The 24,627-nt window shown below is 42.9% G+C and overlaps 1 protein-coding gene across 3 annotated transcripts in view; it reads right to left on the reverse strand.

The window, feature by feature from the left end:
• Positions 1–5,422: 5,422 nt before the first annotated feature.
• EI24 (EI24 autophagy associated transmembrane protein) overlaps positions 5,423–24,627 on the reverse strand; it is a 31,875-nt gene continuing 12,670 nt past the window's right edge. For all 3 annotated transcript variants that reach the window (XM_068238882.1, XM_068238881.1, XM_068238883.1), the window contains exons 4-11: positions 22,453–22,513; positions 22,260–22,326; positions 16,749–16,873; positions 16,552–16,671; positions 14,390–14,501; positions 13,354–13,465; positions 10,131–10,205; positions 5,423–6,241 (exon numbers count right to left, since the gene is read on the reverse strand). In XM_068238882.1, the coding sequence (XP_068094983.1) occupies positions 6,097–6,241; positions 10,131–10,205; positions 13,354–13,465; positions 14,390–14,501; positions 16,552–16,671; positions 16,749–16,873; positions 22,260–22,326; positions 22,453–22,513 (817 nt within the window). In that variant the 3' untranslated portion in view covers positions 5,423–6,096. The remainder of the gene's footprint in view (positions 6,242–10,130; positions 10,206–13,353; positions 13,466–14,389; positions 14,502–16,551; positions 16,672–16,748; positions 16,874–22,259; positions 22,327–22,452; positions 22,514–24,627) is intronic.

The raw sequence follows: 24,627 nt of genomic DNA on the forward strand, positions 1-24,627 counted from the left end.
AAATGCTTGGAAAGTGTTTAGAACCAATTATCATGTACTACGATTAAATATATATTTGTCAAGGGGTACTTGTGATAACGTTTACTATGCTAGGGGATACTTAGTAAGTACAGGGTTTTAAAAGGGGTACATACCAATAAAATGTTGAGAAACATGGATCCGCACCCGCAAGCGGATCGCAAACCGCAGCCGAACCGTTTTGCTGTGCACTAGGCCAGAGAGAGAGTCACATTCCTCACCTGTTATATTGTGTTTACTTAAATGTATCTATCAACACTTCAGATGCCTCTGCATTTCACTCCATGGAACTTTAAGGGCTCGTTTCAACTATCGCGAATCTGCATGCGTCCAACGCATGCAGATCTGCACATGTAATACAAGTGGATGTGCCTGTTTCCACTGTAGCGTTGTTGAGGTGCGTTTTTTTCAGCGTGAAAAAAACGCACAAAAGAGCCAACGATTTCGCCTGCGTCGGGAATCCGTGCGAATCGCCGCTAATGTATTTAATAGTAAAAACGCATGCGTTTGTTACATGCGTTTTTACCCGCGATTTCGCGTGCGATTTCGCACCTTTTTCAATTTTATTTAGCCCTGGCAGTGTCATGGTTAATTTCGCATGGCACCCTGCCATGCGAAATCGCATGCGAAATCGCGGGTAAAAACGCATGTGGAAACGCATCCGCATGCGTTTTTACAAGCGTCAGAGTGCGGCCGAAATCGCGTCGCAACAGTAGGAACGAGCCCTAAAACTCTGTGTGTAACCCTTCCAATGCTGGTCTAGTAAAAAAAATAAAATAAATGCTGGTTGCATATAAATATGCTGTAAATAATGTTTTAGAGCAAAGTTGAAATGCTGGGTTATATTCCCCTATAAAGGAGGGAGAGTGAGTGTGAGTGTGTGTACACAACCACCTTTTACCCTATCAGATTGTTAGTGGGTGTTTTTATACATCATAGCACTTGGTGCTGTCTGGTTTTTTTCATGTCTGCCAGTAGTAAATATGATGACCAGCAGGCTCACAGTAGATCAAACAACATAAATGAATTAAACGTCGAAATATCAATCTTTTTTTTCCACTTCCCACTTTGCAATGTATTGATTGTTGTTCCCCATACTTCTATATATCGGTAAAGTTAATCTTTAAAGAGACTCAGAGGTGAGATTAGCTAAAGATTTTTTTTTTACTTACCTGGAGCTTCTTTCAGCCCCATAAGCTCGTCTGAGCAAGTTACTGGGGCTGATTGCTGTTAAACGGAGGGCAGCGAGGTACGCATCCGTGCTTATGGGGTTGGAGGAAGCCCCGGGGTAAGTAAAAAAAAATCTTTACCTGATCTCAACTTTGAGTCTCTTTAAAGTGAACCTTAAGTGAAAAAAAAAATTGAGTTTTACTTACCTGGGGCTTACCTCAGCCCCCTGCAGCTGATCAGTGCCCACGACGAGTCGCTCTGATGCTCCGGGTCCCGCTGGCGGCCACTTCCGGTTTCGCCGTCAGGCTGGGGAACGCGGCTGATACTACGCGTTCCCAGCCAAAATAGCACCCCTATGCGGCCATATGTCCGCATACGGGTGCCTATGCGGACATATGGCCGCATAGGGGTGCTATTTTGGCTGGGAACGCGTAGTATCAGCCGCGTTCCCCAGCCTAACGGGTCCTGACGGCGAAACCGGAAGTGGCCGCCAGCGGGACCCGGAGCATCAGAGCGACTCGTTGTGGGCACCGATCAGCTGCAGGGGGCTGAGGTAAGCCCCAAGTGAGTAAAACTCATTTTTTTTTCTCACTTAAGTGCCTCTTTAAGGGCTCATTCACATTGTAAACGTTTGCTTTTTTTTTTTTTTTTTTTTCAAAGAGAATCTGAAGTCTCTGTTTTTACCCAATGTTGTCATATAATCCTCTTCAGCATGAATGCCCAAGTGGAATCGCTGCATAGGAGTGATTTATTACAGAGAAATAGACCTGCAAAGTTCCACGACTGTGCAGGTCACAGATCTTGCTGTCCTGGAGAGGCAGAGCTTTGAGCTGTAGCCAGGGCTCTGCCTCCTCCGCAGTCAATCTCCACAGATCTCCGCCTCCTCCCCACCCCTCAGTGAAAGAAGACTGAGAGGGGCGGGGAGGAGGCGGAGATCAGCAGAGATTGACTGCGGAGGAGGCAGAGCTACAGCCTAAATCACTGCCTCTTCTAGGAAGTAAAACTCCACAAGCCATGGAACTTTGCAAGTCTATTTCTCTGTAATAAATCACTCCTCTGCCGCGGGGATGCAGCGATTCCACTTGGGCATTCATGCTGAAGAGGATTTTATGACAAAATCAGGTAAAAAAACAAAACAAAAAAAAAAGAGACTTCAAAGTCTCTTTAAGCGCTGGTGATTTTACAAATCGCCCTAAAAGCGCATGTGCAATGATTTCCTATGACAGTGTACACATGTAAGCGTTTCATTTTTCTAGAAATCGCAAATGCGCTACATGTACCATTTTCTGAGCGCTCAATGGAAGGTATAGGGAAATCAGAAAGCGCTTGAAAAAGTGCTTTGTATAGCGATTTCCCCAGCGCTTTCATGAATAAATAAATTGCATTTATTCATTTCCGGCTACAAGAGTTCACTTACTGACGTCAGGAAGTGAATAAAATCACTCTGAGCAAAAGCGCTTATAAAAGTGCGTATAATAGCACTTTTCTAAGCAAATAGTGCTTGGAAAAGTACTGTAAGGGTGCGTTTCCACTAGTGCGGTGGGAAATCGCCGCGGATTCTCCGCAGACGAATTCGCATGCAGGAGCAAAATCGCATGCGGTTGTATGCGAATTTTACCGCGAATTCGCATACGATTTCGCATGGATGACGCTGTGTGCGAATTTAACCATGTCAGTGCCTGTGTGCTTTTTCATTGATTCCATGCGAAATCGTATGCGAATTCGCATGAAAATTCATATGAAAAAACACCATGCGAATTCCCTATTAAATACATTGTATGCGAATCGCATGCGTGTGTGCGGTGTCCGAATTCGGATGGCTCTGCTGAGCAGATTTTTCCTGCACAAGAAAACGCTCCGTTTTCCTGACAAGTGGACACAGGCTCATTCACTTTTATTGGTTATGCGAATTTGCATGCGGGGAACGCATGCGAATTCGCGTTAGTGGAAACGCACCCTAAAAAAAAAAAAAAAAAAAATCACAGTATAAAATGTTTAGCACACATTTTATACAAACTGAAGTTCGTTAGGACATTTAGGGGCACTGTAATTGTCACTAGGTTTTTTTACCCAGGCATAGAGCTACATTTTTGTGGTGTAGAATCGCACACCTCACTTTTTGTTATACAAAGTTTCATACACAGGTCTTGCCAACCAGAGTGATGTTTTCTTATGTTTCATGTCATTAATTATATCATATAAACTTGTTGGGGTATAGACTTATTCAGGATGTTTGGTTACAACCAACGTTTGGGGAACTTTTGAAATGGTTTTTAATGTTAGTTTGTGTTTTGAGCTTTAATAAATTTTGTACTATTTTTGCAACTTTATCCATGGTGTTTTGTCATGGTTTTCACTCAGTAATGCTGGGAATACACGGTTCGTTTTTGCCTTCGTTTAAATTGTGCCTTTTGGCCTTTTCGATCCCGAAATAATCGGTCATACGGTTAATATCACCACCCACGGTTTCGGTTTTTTTTTTCGATTCTGATGGTTTCGTTTTTCCAATGATTGAAGGCTGCAAAGAAACGAAACGAAAATCCCTTTTTACAGGGACGGACTAGCATAAACGAATATATAATCGATCTGAACAGCCATCAAGCCTACCAATGGCTCGATTAGATGGATAAAGAGAGATAATATCAAACATGTTCGATCACTAGTCGTTCGTTTTTGGGGTCTATTAATCGAAACTATAATGAGATTATGACTATTTTCACATACGTTTTCAACACTCGATTCGTTTACCGAACAAATCGAAGGTTTAAACGAAGGCAAAAACGAAACGTGTATTCCCAGCATTAGAGTACTTTCTCTTTAACATGTTGTAGCTATGCTAATTACCCTAGAGTTGAAGTATATATATATATATATATATATATATATATATATATATATATATATATATATATATATATATATATATATATATATATATATATATATATATATATATATATATATATATATGAATTATTGCTACTGCTCAAGTTGTTAGTTGTAGTATAAAATCGCTCATCGCTTGCGATAGCGCTGGCGATTTATAATGTAGACAAGTCCTTAGGGCCTGAGCCCACTAACGCAGTTGTGTCTGCTTCTGTCCGCTTTTCAGCATCTTTAAAGGGAAGGTTTAGGACTCGTTTCCACTATTGCGGTGCGGAATCGCCTGGATTCCGCCGCTAATGAAATCGCATGCGGATGCGATTCCCCATGCGTTTTTTTGCCGCAAATTCACATAGGTGAGGGTATATGCGATTTTAACCATGTCACTGCCTGTGTGAATTTACAATGGTACCTATGCGAATTTGTGGCAAAAAACGCATGGGGAAACCGCATTCCACTCGCAGGCGAATTCTGCGGCTCTTTTGTGCGTTTTTTCACCGCTGAAAAAAAACGCACCTCAACAACGCTACAGTGGAAACAGGCCCATCCACTTGCATTACATGTGCGAATCCGCATGCGTTGGACGCATGCGGATTCACGATAGTGGAAACGAGCCCTCACGGACTGTATAAAAAGAACAAAAATCCAAATCCACTTACCTGGGGCTTCCTCCAGCCCGTGGCAGGCAGGAGGTGCCCTCGGCGCCGCTCCGCAGGCTCCCGGTGGTCTCCGGTGGCGAGCCCGACCTGACCAGGCCGGCTGCCAGGTCGGGTTTCTTCTTCTGCGCTCCAAAGTGCGTGTTACTTGTGCGCCCTGACGTCATCGGACGTCCTCCGGGCTGTACTGCGCAGGATCAGTAGTTCTGAGCCTGCGCAGTACAGCCCGGAGGACGTCAGAGCGCACCAGTGACACGCACTTTGGAGCGCAGAAGAAGCCCGACCAGGCAGCCGGCCTGGTCAGGTCGGGCTCGCCACCGGAGACCACCGGGAGCCTGCGGAGCGGCGCCGAGGGCACCTCCTGCCTGCCACAATTGGATTTGGATATTTATTTATTTTATACAGTCCCTGAACCTTCCCTTTAACATTAAAGTGTAACTGAAAAGTGGACACAACTGTGTCAGTGGGCTCAGGCCTTAAATTAATGAAGATGATGCCAAGATCAACCAATCAGAATTCTTGACTCAGGCACCTGCACCACTGTTGGTTCAGTTTTATTTGCATTGGTTCTGATAAATCCGGCCCCAAACGTTGTAAAACTTCAGACTCCATAAATACTGCAGACAATTTGTCTAGAAGTCACCCCCGTCAGAATGCAGAGACGTGAAAAAAGCGGAGGACACAGGACACGTCAGTCACATAGAAATTGTTCATTTGCTGCTTTTTTAAAATCACAAAATGGTCAAACTCAGACAAAGATCTGCGTTGTCCATAATAACTCCATTAGACACAAATAATTAACGTTACGGTATTAAAAAGAGCGATTAACCCCTCCATCCCTGAGTGCTGAAGCCGTAGTGCTCGGAATCTACTGGAAACCCACAAAAGACCCTCAGAGTGCCAGGAAACAAAGAACGGGAGAACGCTACAAAATGCTACGATTCAGGACTTCTCAACAAGAGATCCACGTGACTGTCAACCATTCTGCTGGATGATTATCATCAGAATTATTGTTCAGTATCTTCATGTGCTATCTTCAAACAGGAAAACGTTAATACTATGTGCCGGCATCCGCCGAACAGGCGCCCCCCTGCTGGCTGCCGGGGATATTTCATCTGTACAGAGCGTATTTCCTAGTGCCCAGGAGAGGATTCAAACTACAAAGAGTAAAAAGTGAGTGGCCCAGGGCGAGACAAGCTGCACTGGGGTGAGACACGCATGATTCTCTAGGAAGTACGAGGGTTCCAGGACTGGAGGGCCCAGCAACAGGGGAGACAAACAAAAACAAACAACGGGGTGAAACGCCCAGTTCAGTCTGAAAGAGTTAAAAACATGGCAGCGGGGGACGGTCTTCTCTTCCCCACTTGGATTAATGCCCCGGCGTGGCCTTGTGTTTGGCAGGCGATGGGTGTGGGCTGGCTGACGTGCCCAGCGTGGACTGCAGGTAGACTGTCTTGTGAAAGAGGCGGTTGCTGAGGAAGACCACCAGTGAGAAGAGGCGGAGCTGGAAATGGCTGTGAATAAAGCAAATAACAGATGTTCAGACAGAGGCATACGTTTGGGAGACCCACCACCTGTCCTGGGACGTGGGTCTTCAAAACACATTAAGGCTGCTTCCACACAGGGACGTTACAGGCGCACGTTAGTGCAGCCTGTAACGCTCCCCCAACGCACAGCAATGTAACACAAGTGCGGCTGTTCACACTGCCCACTTTGTGTTACATGTAACGCTGCACATTGTAGTGAAAGTGCAGCATGCTGTGCGTTCTAGCGGCTTTGGCCGCGTTAGACTATTTGCACATGCTCAGTGGGGGGCGGAGAGGAGGCGGGGAGATGCCGCTACAGTAGCCGCGCACATGGCTACTTAATATGCACTGCACTGGCGGCCAATCAGTGCCACTCTGGGAGACCTTATGCGGATAGAGCCGCCTAACGCGGCTCACTCTACCGTCCTCTCCCGCACCACCATGAGTTGCGTTAGGGGCACGTTATGCGACCATAACCTCCCCTAAAAGTTGCAACGTCTTGATGTGTAAGCAGCCTAATAGAAGTATCAATAGCTGATCAGTGATGTCATGTCCTGCACGAGAATGCTCTCCTGCAGGATCTTGTAGTCAGTGATGCCACCTCCTGCAGGGGCGAGCGGTCCTGCAGGATCATGTGAACAGGGATGTCACCTCCTGCAGGGGAGAGCTGTCCTGCAGGATCTTGTGAACAGAGATGTCGCTTCCTGCAGGGGAGAGCTGTCCTGCAGGATCTTGTGAACAGAGATGTCGCTTCCTGCAGGGGAGAGCTCTCCTGCAGGATCTTGTGATCAGAGATGTCACTTCCTGCAAGGGAGAGAGCGCTCCTGTAGGATCTTGTGACGAGTGAGGTCACTTCCTTCCCGCCGCCAATACCGCTCTGCCACTGTTAGTTCATGTGGCTGTTGTCAAAAGACGCAGGTTGTGGATAAACTTGGCCTCCAACTGGCCCTGAACCCTTTAGCAACTACTATGGCCATTGCTATCCCCTCAACTCAGACTATGTGATTATAATGAAATTGATGCAAATTGTATGCCAATTTTAACAGTTATGCGGCTCGCAACTGGACCAATCAAATGTAGTAGCTAATATTTATTTTGGTACCCGTAAAAAGGGAACCTGACAATTTACTTACCTGGGGCTTGCTCCCTCACCCCGCCGTTCCTCCTCTGTCCCCCTCAGTAATACGCATCCTCTATCGTGCTCCCGCAGCCAGGAGCATTCTGCACATGCATGGTAGCAATTTTTGCTTACTGTGCAAGCGCAGAGCACTCCCGTTTAAGAGAGCGTGTTGGAGGAGGCACAGGGCCGTGCATCTAGCGTTGGAGGGCGACTCCAGAGGAAAGAGGGAGTGTGGGATGATGGCGAGGGACCAGGAAGACTTCGTGAGGCTGGAAGAAGCCCCAGGTAAGTAAATGGGCAGTTTTTTTTCTTTTACTTTAGGTTATCTAACATGTACTATACATGTATATATTCATATTTATCCCGTGACATGTGAAAGACACCATGCAAACTTTAAAGTGGATCAGAGATAAACTTTTACTCATTGTATAACTGTGTTCCTTTCATGTAGTTTATAGGGCATTCCTCAAGCCAAATACTTGTTTTGTTTTAATACTCTAATTCCCTATTAACTAAACAGGCCTCGCCCACAGCTTCTCCAGAGAGCCTTGGCACTCTCAGACCCATGTAGCAAGTGCTTATGGGAGCTCAGTCTGGGCAGGAGGAGGAGGTTACTAGCCAGAGATTGCAGAGGCGAGGAGTGGAGGGGAGTGAAGTTTTCACAGGCTGAGGGGTGGAGATGCAGAGAAGCTTGCCTGTGTGTAATGTGACAAACAGAACATGGCTGCTCTCATTGTATCACAGGAATACATAATCAAACTGTTGAAGCTGTGTGCAGCTAGATTTGCTGTGTAAACTTTAGATAAGATATATAGAGAAGTTACTTGTTATAGTTAGTTTTTCATCTTGGATCCGCTTTAAAGGGAATCTGAAGTGAAAAACTTATGATATAATGATTTGTATGTGTAGTACAGCTAAGAAATAAAACATTAGGAGCAGAGACATAAGTCTAATATTGTTTCCAGTACAGGAAGAGTTAAGAAACTCCAGTTGTTTCAAAGTCTGAGAGCTCTGTCTTCTGAAGCTTATTATCTCAAGTCTCGGTCACTGCATTTTTTTTTTTATTTTTTTTTTGCAGAGGAAAGTTCAAAATCTCATTAGCCTGCTTTGTATAATAATTTAAAATGCTAAGTAGTGTGTAAACTGCAAATATTAGAGAATGCAATGTTATTAAAAAAAAAAACTATATAACTGAAAATAAAAATATGAGAATATTTTCTTTGCTTCTAATATTCTAGTAATTATCTGTACTACACAGCCAATTCATAATATTTTTTTTCTTCAGTGCCACTTTAACCACTTATGTCTATCTGGACGGATATATCTGTCCAGATAGACTGTGCTGCTGCATGAGGTGCGCGCTCCCGCTGCCTGCTGTTAGTTCCCCGATAAATGAATGGGAATAAAATTCCCATTCACCGATCTAAGTTCCCCGCAGAAAAACCTAAGGTCTCTTATCACAGACCACAGTTTTTCTGCAAAAAAAGAAAGTTTCCCGTGCTCTTTATTGTTCCTGGAAGCGTGATCGTACGCTTCCAGGATTTTTTAACTGTGGCCATCTTGTAGTCAAATAGTAAACTGCACCCACATACATTTTTTAATAAAGAATTACATTATTTTACATTACAAATTATCTGTTTCCCTCCCACACCAAAAATTACCCAAATACATTTTTGTTATAAAAAATAAAAATAAAAAAATTACAATTTAAAAAAAAAAAACCAACATAAATAGTTACCTAAGGGTCTGAACTTTTTAAATATGCATGTCAAGAGAGTATCTAATTTATTTTATTTTTTAATTATAAGCTTGTAAATAGTGATGGACGCAAATTGAAAAAATGCACCTTTATTCCTAAATAAAATATTGGCGCCATAAATTGTGATAGGGACATAATTTAAACAGTTTAATAACTGGGACAAATGGGCAAATAAAATACATGAGTTTTAATTACGGTAGCATGTATTAGTTTTAAACTAGAATGGCCAAAAACTGAGAAATAATGATTTTTTTCATTAAAAACAAGATATAGATCAATTGTGATAAGTAGCGATAAAGTTATTGGCGAATGAATGGGGGGTGACTGTTGCTCGGACGCATATGATTTTCGACGCTGTAGGCTGAAGTGGTCAAGTACAGCAAGTCTAAAAACACCATAAAGGTTATAATGTGTTGAATATGTACAATAAGTTCCAGTCTAGCATATCAAAATTAAAGTAGGAACTCCATATATGAGCGAAACATAAGCAAGCAATTAGGTGTGAATGTTCTGATTGTCCTGAATTTGTCATTCAGTGATCTAGAAATGGGATTCAGCACAAAATGTTTGATCAGCTTCGCCCTGATAAAGAACCTGTGTGTTGCGATGGCGTTCGGTTTGGATAGCATTGGGAAAGGTACAGAATCCACTACAAAATGTTAATACCATCTAAACTAGTATCTCACTGGCCAATACTAGTGACTGAAGGAATATGAAAGCAGTCAAAACATTCATTTCCCAATATGAAATGAGTTTGTTTGGATCAAGCAGAATGTAAAATGTGTACATAGTGGGGATTACAGAAAGTCATTTAAATGTTAATTGTTCTGAAATGCATGCAAATGTCATGCAGATTGGAATGGGACCAAACACATGAACTTCCTGCCAATTCTGATTGGCTCATTTTGAAGCTGCACAGAGTTGCATAACTCCGCCTCTCATTGGCTAACTGTGCTGAGGATCAATGGCTGCTTTCTCCCCACATTACAGATACTCACTATGCTTTCCCTGGCGTCTTGGCTTCGTTAGCGCTGATAATGAAGAGGGGGAAGAGGATGGAGAACAGGCAGCCGCTGTAAGAGAACACAACAGGTCAGTCGCTGGACAAAACTACACAGGCCGATTCCGTGCAACCGAGAAACACTGCGATATTAAGCAGATATCACCACCTGCTTCAGAAGTCACTGGATTATAAAAACAGGACTCAACAGGATTGCAACCTTTTTTTGTTTGTTTTGTTTGCATCTCACATTTTTATTAGTTGAATATCATTTTGCCTTTTTAAAACTCTCAAATATGCAAATGTGCATCCTTGGAAGTGATGCATCATGGGAAACCATAGTTGCTCACTTAAAGCTGAATTATGGCAAATACCTTCCGTTTAAAGATGGCAAAATTATATTCAGCGCTGCTTGTAGCAGAAGGGCTTCTCAGTCTTTTATCCCCCTTATACTTTTCTTGGTCACCCTGAGCTGTCTGGGTACTCTGTATTTCGTCCGTACGATTTTTTTTTTGTTTGGAAACCAGTTTTTATGCGAGTTTCTGAATTGCGGCAAAGTACACTAGAATTAGGACCGTTTGCTGCATGCGAAAATTAGATGAAAAAAGTGGAAAAACCAGAAACCACAAACAAATGCAGAACTGCGGAGACTTGTGCGACTCCCGCAGCAGAACACCCACGATTAGCCCCACTTTGCTCCTAGCCTCGAAGTGAGAGATATAAGGAGGCTATCATATTTCCTTTCAAACAATACTAGTTGCCTGGCAGCCCAGCTGATCTATTTGGCTGCAGCACTGTCTGAATCACACCAGAAACAAGCATGCAGCTAATCGCATCAGATCTGACAATAACTCAGAGACTCCTTATCTGCTGCATGCTTGTTCCGGGTCTACGGGTGAAAGTATTAGAGGCAGAGGATCAGCAGGCCAGGCAACTTGTATTGCTTAAAGGATACCTGAAGTGACATGTGACATGATGAGATAGACATGGGTATGTACAGTGCCTAGTACACAAATAACTACGCGGTGTTCCTATTTTTTCCTTTCTCTGTCTGAAAGAGTTAAATATCAGGTATGTAAGTGGCTGACTCGTGTCATGAAGTGACTACAGTGTGACCCTCACTGATACGAAATTCCAACTATAAAACACTTTCCTAGAAGAAAATGGCTTCTGAGAGCAAGAAAGACATAAAAAGGGGAATTTCTTATCAGTGAGGGTCACACTGTAGTCACTTCCTGTCTGAGTCAGGACTGAATCAGCCACTTACATACCTGGTATTTAACTCTTTCAGGCAGAGAAAGAAAAAAAGGAACACAGCATAGTTCTTTGTGTGCTGGGCACTGTACATACACATGTCTATCTCATGTCACGTCAGTTCGGGTATCCTTTGAAAAAAATAAATAAATAAATAAATAAATATAGTAGCCTTCATATAACTCATCCCGGGTTCAATGTAAAAAGTCCAATTAACTGCAACTCACTAAGCTGCACTCCAGTCAGAGAGCAGGCCGGTTCCAGCAGCAAGGGGTGTCGGAGTCCTCTCTGGCTTCCAGCTTAGGTACCAGCTTCAATTCACTAAGGGTCAGTGCACACCAAAAAGCGCTAGTGTAATCGCAAACGTTCAGCGCTTTTTGAAATTATTTTTCTAGGTGATTCCAGGCATGTGCCTAGCGATTTTATAATCATGCCTAGTGATTTTTGGAGTGTTTTGGTGTAGCGTTTTTTATTTTTTGTTAAAAGAGCTGGAACTGAACAGCTTCTGTAACAAAAACGTTTGGAAAATCGCTTTGATCTAGTGTTTTTTTTTCTCCACTTTCCTATACTTAACATTGAGGCTGAATTGCCTCAGAAATCAGCAGAAATGCTGCAGGATCCGCGTTTGCGCTTGGGAAAAAGTTCATCGCTCTGGTGTGCTCCATCCCATTCAAATACATTAACCAAGCGCTTTTCAAAGCGATGGCATTTTTAAAAGTGGTCAGAAGCGCTCTTGGTGTGCACCAACCCTAAGACACATTCAGTAAAAAATAAAGGGTCGGTTAAATACTGCATTCGGTGTTGTAGACTTTTTTTTTATCAGACATGCGGTAATGGTTTGGTAATTTACCGAAAAAGAGGCATTTACCTCACAAGTCGCTGATTTACCTCACTAGTCAGTCATTTTAGTTCTTCATGCTGCAACAGCCTCAGCAAATTGACATTTCCCAAAATGCTTGGTAAGATTAGTTCTTATCTGCTTTACTGAATGCGCCAAGGCTGGGTTCACACAAAGGTGTCCAGTCAGTTTTTGACAGTTGGCACCAGTTTTATGTGCGTCTCTATGGCCTAGGTCACACATAAGTGTACATTTCTGGTCCAGTCCTGTCAGTTTTGTATTGGTTTTCTATGGGTGTGTTCACACATAAAAAGGTGTACATTTCCAATACAGTCACGTAAAACTGATGCAAAACTGATTGGGCTGGACTGGAAATGTACAGCTTCACGTGTGAACCAAGCCCATGTCTAAACACCTCACTTGTACAGGGTGGGGAGCGCAAGTGCAAAGAGGAAAAGCTTCCCGGCCGGCAGCGGAAGAGTCGAGCAGGATCAAGGAAGCCACTGGAGCATCCATAGGGTTCCCACTACTTAGGTGGGTATTTTTTAAAGAAAATCGGTAATAAAAAAACCCCAGTGAGGAATACTTACCTCAGGAGGGTGAAGCCTCTGGGTCCTAATGAGGCTTCCCCGTCGTCCTCCGTCCTGTAATCCAGCGCTGGAAGGCCCGAACAACAGTGATGTAAATATTTACCTACCCCGCTCCAGCGCAGTAGCGGCTTTCCTATCGGGTCTAGGCAGAAACAGCTGAGCCTGATCGGGTTCACTCTACTGCGCCTGCGCTGGAGCCGACATCCAGGTTAGTATCCCCAGAGGGGATTTTGTTCCCTCACAGATCATCTTTAAAATTTTGTTCCCTCACAGATTTATTTTAACCTCCCTGGCATTATGGTTATTTCCAAATTTACTGTCCAAAAGCGGTGCAATTTTCTCTCAAGCTTTTAAACCCTAAAAATCATACTGCTAGATAGATCTGCGGCAGCCCTGCGCATTCCACACCTCCAATGGATCCAATTTGGGATTACCGCTCTGAGCTGCGGCTTTCTGGCCCGAGCCTGACTCTTGGTTACCCTTAAGAAGGTTAATAGTCAAAACGCTTTTACAAACGTGATTTTTCATCTGTGCTTTACCTGATAATATAGGAGGACTGCATGGCTGTCAAGGAGGCCAAGGGCAAACCAAATCCAAAGTAATAGGGCCAGTTGCGCTCAATATTGGATAACCGTTGGTGCATCTCGATTCCTGCAGGGGGAAGAGCAGGTGGACATTACAGCTGGGAAAGTATAATGGAGGGCATTTTATTAATCGGGCATAGAGATGGTGAATGAGATGCAAATCATTCTTGCTTGCATGCAAATTGTATGCAGCATGGAACGGGACCAATCAAAATAAACAGGAAGTGCATACAAAGGTAGCTGAAGGACCAATAAAAATCAACAGGAAGTGCAATACAATGGTAGCTGAAGGACAAATCAAAATCAACAGGAAGTGCAATACAATGGTAGCTGAAGGACCAATAAAAATCAACAGGAAGTGCAATACAATGGTAGCTGAAGGACCAATAAAAATCAACAGGAAGTGCAATACAATGGTAGCTGAAGGACCAATAAAAATCAACAGGAAGTGCAATACAATGGTAGCTGAAGGACCAATCAAAATCAACAGGAAGTGCAATACAATAGTAGCTGAAGAGCCAATCAAAATCAACAGGAAGTGCAATACAATGGTAGCTGAAGGACAAATCAAAATCAACAGGAAGTGCAATACAATGGTAGCTGAAGGACAAATCAAAATCAACAGGAAGTGCAATACAATGGTAGCTGAAGGACCAATAAAAATCAACAGGAAGTGCAATACAATGGTAGCTGAAGGACAAATCAAAATCAACAGGAAGTGCAATACAATAGTAGCTGAAGGGCCAATCAAAATCAACAGGAAGTGCAATACGATGGTAGCTGAAGGGCCAATCAAAATCAACAGGAAGTGCAATACAATGGTAGCTGAAGGGCCAATCAAAATCAACAGGAAGTGCAAAACAGTGGTAGCTGAAGGGCCAATCAAAATCAACAGGCAGTGCAATACAATGGAAGCTACAGGAAAACAGCGTTCTATTTGCATCTCATTGAACATCAGTATTGGTGCAATACATTCTTCTGCAGACTCTACCTTTGTTGAACCATCGGTACTCGAAGCAGTACAGCGAGTAGAGCAGGGACATGTGCAGGAGGCTGATGAGCTGTCCAATCACATCGATAGGGAACAGACTGACAAACATGCCCTAGAGAAGGAAAGAAGACAGGAGTGGATGTGCAGGAAGGAGACAATGTTCCTGTAAATATTCCGTGAAGAAAAAAATAACACATCAGGTAACATATTTGAGGGTTTACCATGAACAGCTTTGTACCATCAATGCCACGGTTAGGCTTTGCGTTCCGGTCAGGATACTGCGTCCGCTAATTCAGCATACAGACATCAGATAACTGTTCCCCAATTGTTTACTGATAAATAGGCATAACCGTTGCCCAATCCCATTGCTTACAGATGAATAGACATATGATTGGACGTCTGCACAGATGATTCTCAGAGCAAAGTGTACTTGTCTGCCAATTACATTTCAAGTGACCTGGGGTCAGCTTTTCAAGACCAATGTATACAGATACTTTGAGAAAGTCCAAATGAGGTTAAAGTTGAGGGGAGGTTCTGGGATTTAAGGGCGGGACTGGCTCCTGGTCAGTGCAGAGAATCGCATTAGCCAGGGTTTAGCAGTGGCAGAAGCGTGATAGTGGCGATAGCGCACATAGTCAGGCCATTGGCATCTACGATCTAAAAAGACGTACATTGCAATATGCATAAGTCTGGAAGAGGTTAAAAAAAATGCACACACTCCTCCTTAAAGGAATACTATCGATTCACATATTTTTTTCAATTGACACAGGAATTGTTTGGGAAGTGCCGCTAAGTACTGGTGTATACATTTTAGTAGCAACTTCTTTGTTTACTGTTATCAATATACATTCAAACTTTACTGACGCCAAAATTGACGGCTGACTGAGCCATGAGGAGAGGGGAAATTCCCCTCACACTTGATCAGTTAACTCTATGTGTAGCTCTGTGTGTGACAGAGAGAGAGAGAGCTCCCAACAGCTGCAGCTTCTGTGTCCTGCGTTTCTGACTGACCTGTCTGAAGAGAGCAGAGGAAATGTAACTAATTGTCACAGCTTTTCATACTGTTTTTGCTTTCAGAGTTTGATATGTTTGATATTTGCTTTCTGTAGTCTGATATGCAACTCTGGCATTGAAGCAGACACCCCTTCTGCAATTGATTTGTCCCAATATAGCTAATTCCTACCCTCAATAAATTACAGCTTTTGCTTCTGATATTTAACATGAAGAATAGGAAAATGTTTACACAGCTAATTAGACATTATTTGTACATTGTCATTTTAGAACACTTGGGTATTGATAGTATTCCTTTAAAGGAGTTATCAGCCAAAATATGCTGCCCCATGATATACTTACCCAGGGATTCCTCCAGCCCCTTGCAGCTGACATGTCCCTTGCAGCATCTAAGACTGGCACCGCTGCAATCTGTACTGAATTGAGCTGCTTATCTCATTTATCTCTCCTCCCGCTCTTCCTCTGCTGCTCCTCTCTGTCAAGCTCTTTATTGGCTACCAATTAACCAGAGGATCCAGTTAACGCTTAACTCTGACTTACAAAGCTCTCCACAATTTCTCTCCCCTGTACATCTCCTCACTAGTTTCTAGATAAAACCCAACCGCAATCTCAGATCTGTACGTGATCTACTTTAATCCTCCTCTAGAATCACCTCCTCCCATTCACGTATACAAGACTTCTCACGTGCTTCACCCCATCTCTGGAAAGCCCTTCCACAACACATCAGTCACTCTCCAACCTTTGTTACTTTTAAACGCTCCCTAAAAACTCAGTTTTTCTGACAAGCATACGCTCTACCTTAGGCTATCCCCCATGACCTCTGGCCAAGCTGTACTTCTACTAGAAAACACCTAGGTATGTTTATTGTATACTACCCCACCTCGTTTCCCCCCTATTCTTTTACATTGTAAGCTTGCAAGGGCAGAGTTTTTACTCTTTTGTGTCTTAGAATTTGTTAATACTTTTTTTTTTATTCATGATGTTACTTTTGTCACTGTAATTACCAATTCTGTAATTTGTATAGACTCTGTATTTTGTACCAATTTTGTATATTGTCTGTTTTATGTTGTACCCCATGTTTGGGTCTTCTTTGTACAGGTTGGCTTTACTTTATATGTTGGCACGCTATAAAACAACAATAATAATAATACCTGGATGAGGAAGAGAGCCTGAAGCAGCAGATTAAACAGCATGTCGGCGATGATTTTACTGACGCTGGGGAAAGGCTGTGCTTTTCTGCCGGACATCTCGAACGCCAGATCCGCAATGTCCTGCAAGACAGGAAGCCGAGTGACTGCTTTTACTCCGCAGGTGTGCTGGGGATAGACAGAGCGTATAGATAACCTACCTGAAACCAGATGGCATTGACCACTTTACTGAGCACGAAGAGTGGGAGCACCCAGAGGGCACTAAAGACGGAGGTGAGTATGAATTCCAGCCAGGACCAGACATCGCCGTGTAAGGATGGGTCACCTGATGAGAAAGTGTACAATCAGGACACGATCCATGGAAGCAGCTTCTTCTCACCATTACATAATGGCTCTCAATCCATGCAAATGTTATGTGCAGCTTGGAAAGCCACCAATCAGATCTAGCTTCTGGTTTTGATTGGTCTGTTTCCAAGCTGCATAATCTATAAATGTAGCATCCGCTGGAATTATTGGAAGTCACACTGACAATCCCTGGCAATCATTATAATGAGCTTGTTTCAGCCTGGGTAACAGGCTGTCCCTCGGAGATTCCTGACCTAACTTTAATGAGCAGTGAGTGTAGAGGAAAGCACTAACGCCTTGCAGTGCTGGGTTCCTGATGCAAATCCCAGCCAGGGAGCTATCTGTACATAGATTGTCTGTTCTCCCTGTGTCCCTGCCAGGGTATCCTCCAGGCACCCTGGTTTACTCCCATATCCCAAAAACACACAGATTAGTAATAATTGGCTTTCCCACAAAATTGGCCCTAGACTATGATGGACATACAGGTGAAGATATCGTGCAAAAGTCCTTTTATTTCAGTTATTCAACTTAAAAGGTGAAAGCAATACATGAAATAGAAACCGTTTGCAGGTGTTTTGAATGAACTGGCTGATTAGAGTATGACAATTTGAGCCGAGAATACGAATCGTTTTCACAATATTTATATGGTCTGATCAACATTCTATCTGGCCATAATCATCAAAATTATATCACATAAAGGCTTGAAATACTGTATTTTGCTTTGCATGCAATGAGTATTACATATATAAATTTTACCTTTTAAGTTGCATTCCTGACATAAATGGACTTTTTCACAATATTAAAATTTTTCGCGTTTCACCTGTATGACTATGGTAGGATTAGAGTGTGAGCTCCTCTGAGGACAGTCAGTGACATGACTATGTACTCTGTAATGTGCTGCAGGAGATGTCAGTGCTATATAAATACATAATAATAATATGGTAGGACATTAGACTATGACTATGGTAGGATTAGAGTGTGAGCTCCTCTGAGGACAGTCAGTGACATGACTATGTACTCTGTAATGTGCTGCAGGAGATGTCAGTGCTGTATAAATACCATAATAATAATATGGTAGGACATTAGACTATGACTATGGTAGGATTAGATTGTGAGCTCCTCTGAGGACAGTCAGTGACATGACTATGTACTCTGTAATGTGCTGCAGAAGATGTCAGTGCTATATAAATACATAATAATAATATGGTAGGACATTAGACTATGACTATGGTAGGATTAGAGTGTGAGCTCCTCTGAGGACAGTCAGTGACAGGACTATGTACTCTGTAATGTGCTGCAGGAGATGTCAGTGCTATATAAATACATAATAATAATATGGTAGTACATTAGACTATGACTATGGTAGGATTAGAGTGTGAGCTCCTCTGAGGACAGTCAGTGACAGGACTATGTACTGTGTAATGTGCTGCAGGAGATGTCAGTGCTATATAAATACATAATAATAATATGGTAGGACATTAGACTATGACTATGGTAGGATTAGATTGTGAGCTCCTCTGAGGACAGTCAGTGACATGACTATGTACTGTGTACAGTGCTGCAGAAGATGTCAGTGCTTTATAAATACATAATAATAATAATATGGTAGGACATTAGACAATGACTATGGTAGGATTAGAGTGTGAGCTCCTCTGAGGACAGTCAGTGACAGGACTATGTACTCTGTAATGTGCTGCAGGAGATGGCAGTGCTATATAAATACATAATAATAATATGGTAGGACATTAGACTATGACTATGGTAGGATTAGAGTGTGAGCTCCTCTGAGGACAGTCAGTGACAGGACTATGTACTCTGTAATGTGCTGCAGGAGATGTCAGTGCTATATAAATACATAATAATAATATGGTAGGACATTAGACAATGACTATGGTAGGATTAGAGTGTGAGCTCCTCTGAGGACAGTCAGTGACATGACTATGTACTCTGTAATGTGCTGCAGGAGATGGCAGTGCTATATAAATACATAATAATAATATGGTAGGACATTAGACTATGACTATGGTAGGATTAGAGTGTAAGCTCCTCTGAGGAGAGTCAGTGACATGACTATGTACTCTGTAATGTGCTGCAGAAGATGTCAGTGCTATATAAATACATAATAATAATATGGTAGGACATTACACTATGACTATGGTAGGATTAGAGTGTGAGCTCCTCTGAGGAGAGTCAGTGACATGACTATGTACTCTGTAATGTGCTGCAGAAGATGTCAGTGCTATATAAATACATAATAATAATATGGTAGGACATTACACTATGACTATGGTAGGATTAGAGTGTGAGCTCCTCTGAGGACAGTCAGTGACATGACTATGTACTCTGTAATGTGCTGCAGAAGATGTCAGTGCTATATAAATACATAATAATAATATGGTAGGACATTAGACTATGACTATGGTAGGATTAGATTGTGAGCTCCTCTGAGGACAGTCAGTGACATGACTATGTACTCTGTAATGTGCTGCAGAAGATGTCAGTGCTATATAAATCCATAATAATAATATGGTAGGACATTAGACTATGACTATCGTAGGATTAGATTGTGAGCTCCTCTGAGGACAGTCAGTGACATGACTATGTACTCTGTAATGTGCTGCAGAAGATGTCAGTGCTATATAAATACATAATAATAATATGGTAGGACATTAGACAATGACTATGGTAGGATTAGAGTGTGAGCTCCTCTGAGGACAGTCAGTGACATGACTATGTACTCTGTAATGTGCTGCAGGAGATGTCAGTGCTATATAAATACATAATAATAATATGGTAGGACATTAGACAATGACTATGGTAGGATTAGACTGTGAGCTCCTCTGAGGACAGTCAGTGACAGGACTATGTACTCTGTAATGTGCTGCAGAAGATGTCAGTGCTATATAAATACATAATAATAATATGGTAGGACATTAGACAATGACTATGGTAGGATTAGAGTGTGAGCTCCTCTGAGGACAGTCAGTGACAGGACTATGTACTCTGTAATGTGCTGCAGGAGATGTCAGTGCTATATAAATACATAATAATAATATGGTAGGACATTAGACAATGACTATGGTAGGATTAGAGTGTGAGCTCCTCTGAGGACAGTCAGTGACAGGACTATGTACTCTGTAATGTGCTGCGGAAGATGTCAGTGCTATATAAATACATAATAATAATATGGTAGGACATTAGACTATGACTATGGTAGGATTAGAGTGTGAGCTCCTCTGAGGACAGTCAGTGACATGACTATGTACTCTGTAATGTGCTGCAGGAGATGGCAGTGCTATATAAATACATAATAATAATATGGTAGGACATTAGACTATGACTATGGTAGGATTAGAGTGTGAGCTCCTCTGAGGAGAGTCAGTGACATGACTATGTACTCTGTAATGTGCTGCAGAAGATGTCAGTGCTATATAAATACATAATAATAATATGGTAGGACATTACACTATGACTATGGTAGGATTAGAGTGTGAGCTCCTCTGAGGACAGTCAGTGGCATGACTATGTACTCTGTAATGTGCTGCAGAAGATGTCAGTGCTATATAAATCCATAATAATAATATGGTAGGACATTAGACTAGGACTATGGTAGGATTAGATTGTGAGCTCCTCTGAGGACAGTCAGTGACATGACTATGTACTCTGTAATGTGCTGCAGAAGATGTCAGTGCTATATAAATACATAATAATAATATGGTAGGACATTAGACAATGACTATGGTAGGATTAGAGTGTGAGCTCCTCTGAGGACAGTCAGTGACAGGACTATGTACTCTGTAATGTGCTGCAGGAGATGTCAGTGCTATATAAATACATAATAATAATATGGTAGGACATTAGACAATGACTATAGTAGGATTAGACTGTGAGCGCCTCTGAGGACAGTCAGTGACAGGACTATGTACTCTGTAATGTGCTGCGGAAGATGTCAGTGCTATATAAATACATAATAATAATATGGTAGGACATTAGACTATGACTATGGTAGGATTAGAGTGTGAGCTCCTCTGAGGACAGTCAGTGACATGACTATGTACTCTGTAATGTGCTGCAGAAGATGTCAGTGCTATATAAATACATAATAATAATATGGTAGGACATTAGACTATGACTATGGTAGGATTAGATTGTGAGCTCCTCTGAGGACAGTCAGTGACATGACTATGTACTCTGTAATGTGCTGCAGAAGATGTCTGCGCTATATAAATACATAATAATAATACAGAGAGCATCCCTCTGTTCTGCAGTAACAACCTATAATATTCAAAATTAAACATGACCTCTCTTAGAAAGAAAGTATATCATCCACAACTTTCAGATTTCATTGTTCATTTCTTGACATGTGTAACTATAACACACCGAGCGCTAGATGTATATTTATTTTTTATTTTTTTTTGATGGAGTTCTGCTTAATTAACCACTTGCCGACCGCACGCTTATACCGTGCGTCGGCAAAGTGGCAGCTGCAGGACCAGCGACGCAGTACTGCAATTAGGAAGCAGCCGCTCACGCGAGCGGCTGCTTCCTGTCAAATCACGGCGGGGGGCTCCGTGAATAGCCTGCGGGCCGCCGATGGCGGCTCGCAGGCTAAATGTAAACACAAGCGGAAAAAATCCGCTTTGTTTACATTGTACGGCGCTGCTGCGAAGCAGCGCCGTAAGGCAGATCGGCGATCCCCGGCCAATCAGCGGCCGGGGATCGCCGCCATGTGACAGAGGACGTCCTGTCACTGACTGCACAGGACGGATAGCGTCCTGTGCAGCCCGGATCACTGGGGGGGACAGGTAGGAGAGGGAGGGGGGTGAATGTCGCCGCGGAGGGGGGCTTTGAGGTGCCCCCCCCCCCGCAACATGCCACCAGCAGGAGCGATCAGACCCCCCCTGCACATCATCCCCATAGGGGAGAAAAAAGGGGGGCGATCTGATTGCTCTGCGTGCACCCTGATCTGTGCTGGGGGCTGCAGAGCCCACCCAGCACAGATCCCATCAAACAGCGCTGGTTCGGGGGGTAAAGGGTGGGTCCTCAAGTGGTTAAGAATGATTATTCACAAAGTTTTTGTAAGCATGGCTACGCTTTTTAACGACAAGTAACTTTCATTAGTGGGCAAATCTGTTACACAATACAGCAATCAAACTGCCTCTGTATTTCTTTAACTCTGGTTAGCAAAAAAAGCAAAGCCACAAAGGAGATTACAACAGTCAGGCTCTGCTAGACTGAAGTGCAGGTTTTATAACATGTTTCGGGCACTGGGGGAATGGAAGGGGAGGAGCCGTACTGGGGCTTGCCGACAGTCCACTGACCGGTCTGGAGAGGAGGAGGTAACAGCAACCAACCAATGAACTCACCGATGATCCGCGCAGTGACTGACTGCAGCAACGGGATGAACATTCGGTAGAACAGGAATAGACTCAGCTGCAAAGAAAAACACACAGAGGGGGAGCAGATATTAGACGTGGTGCTTGATGCACTTTACAGCATCCCAGCATGCCAGATTGGAAATGCTGCTTGTATACTGATTAAAGAAAAAGACCGGCATACCCAGAAGACTCCACCGTTCCAGGCACAGCACTGAAATATCCGGGTCACAATACGCGGCTCACTGGAGAAATAACAAAAAAATGCGGTCAACAAATCTCAGCTTTCCAGATTCTACAATTTTTTCCATACACACATCCAATTTTTATCTGCAGATGACTGGCCAATTTAACTACTACCATGCAGTTTGAGGGCCAGCAGATTTTGAATACTACAAGATAAAAAAAAAAAAAAAAAGTCTGAAGAATGAAAGATCAAATATAAATCTTCAGATAATCTTTGTAAAAAAAAAAAAGTTCACAAAAGACCTCAAAAGATCAAGATGAAAGATATTTATCTCTCAATCTTTCAGATTCCTCCTGGTGGATCGGATCTGCAGATGAATGTTAAACAAGATGTGTATGAGATCTGCAGATATCATAGACTATGAATGCATTTTGCAGGAACAGATCTTTTGCAGATACTGATCTGTTGCATGTGTACAGCATCTTAAAGCCTGGTACACACCATGCAATGTCCCATCAGATAGATGGGTTCGAATAGATAATTTCCGACAGGTCCGATCGTTTTTCTGATCAATTTGCATAGAAGTGATCAGAAAAACGATCTGAAATCCGATTGGATCTGTTGGAAATTATCTATTGACCCATCTATCTGATGGGGAATTGCATGGTGTGTAGGGCATTAGAAAGATCAGTCTTTCAAACCTCCCTGATAAACCTATGCAATGGTTTGCAAAGATTTTTATCTGCTGGATGTACTCAGTTTAAAAGAATAGACTGTGTAGGTATGGCTCTCATACTACATGGAAGGGGGTAAAATTGGTCTGTGATCTTTCATTTTCCAAAGACTTTTATCTCATGTGTGTACTTAGCTTTAGGTATAATAGATGGCAGTCACAGATAATGATTGGTTGGCAGTAAATGAAGTGTTATTAGTATCCAGGATAATATTACACCGCTATCATAAATGTCATTACAACCTACAGCAGCTTAAAACGAGACCTTTCGGACTCTGATAACTGCCACGGTGCAGTTTGCCCGTTGCATGATATTCAAGATGAACAACACCACACCAAGGCGCCGACAAGGGCGAGATAACCAAGGTGCGCATCAGTTTAAATTTGAGTTCTGTTCCGAAGCTTTCAGGACAGTGTTTCAAATCGGGGGGGGGGGGGGGGGGGAGTTGAACTTACCCAGGGCTTCTAATGGTCCCCCGCAGACATCCTGTGCCCGCGCAGCCACTCACCGATGCTCCGGCTCACTTCTGGAATTTCAGACTTACAAGTCGGATAACCACTGAGCCTGCACGCCCGTGTCCTCACTCCCGCTGACGTCACCAGGAGTGTATTGCGCAGGCCCAGTACAGTTTGTGCCTGCACAGTACACTCCTGGTGACATCAGCGGCAGGGAGAACACGGCCACGCAGGCACAGTGGTCTTCCGACTTTAAAGTCTGAAATTCAAGAAGTGAACCAGAGGCGGGGCCGGATCATCGGTGAGCGGCTGCGCAGGCACAGGATGTCTGCGGGGGACCATTAGAAGCGCCAGGTAACTTCAACGCTTTTTCCCCCGACCCCCTGCAGTGTTCCTTTAAGGATTATTATTATTGATTTATAAAGCGCCAACATATTCCATGGCACTGATGTATATTTTATAGGATATATATTTTATAGCAAGGATTCTGTCTCCACTGTTATAAATAAATAATATATACAAAAAAAGTGCAAGTGCAATGAAACTCAAAGGCAAAACGAATATATAAGCAACGTGCACAGGTCACATGTTCTCCTTGGCCTAATGTAGGATAAAAAGCAGTGACACAAAACAGAGCAAATCATAAAGCTAACAGGACACCACCCCAGACATAAAGATATACAGATAGTACTAGTAGAGGCTGCTGTTTCCGGGCGGCAGTGCGCTATAGCGTCGCTGTTATCACGCTACATACCAGGGTGTACTGTGTAACAGGGCGGCGGCACAGAGCACACTGCCAACTAACAACATCCAGGTGCGTGCCTAACTTTATACAGCTCTACCTACTTATCTAGTATTAGCATATCCTTATATCTAGGGTGGTGTCCTATTAGCACTAAATTAACAAGTATACTCAATAGAGTGTCCCATCAAAAACTATTTTATTTTTTTGTTAATTTTAAAACAAGATTGATCCCATTCAC

This window comes from Hyperolius riggenbachi, chromosome 6 (genome assembly GCF_040937935.1).
Source record: "Hyperolius riggenbachi isolate aHypRig1 chromosome 6, aHypRig1.pri, whole genome shotgun sequence".
Classification (NCBI taxonomy): Eukaryota; Metazoa; Chordata; class Amphibia; order Anura; family Hyperoliidae; genus Hyperolius; species Hyperolius riggenbachi.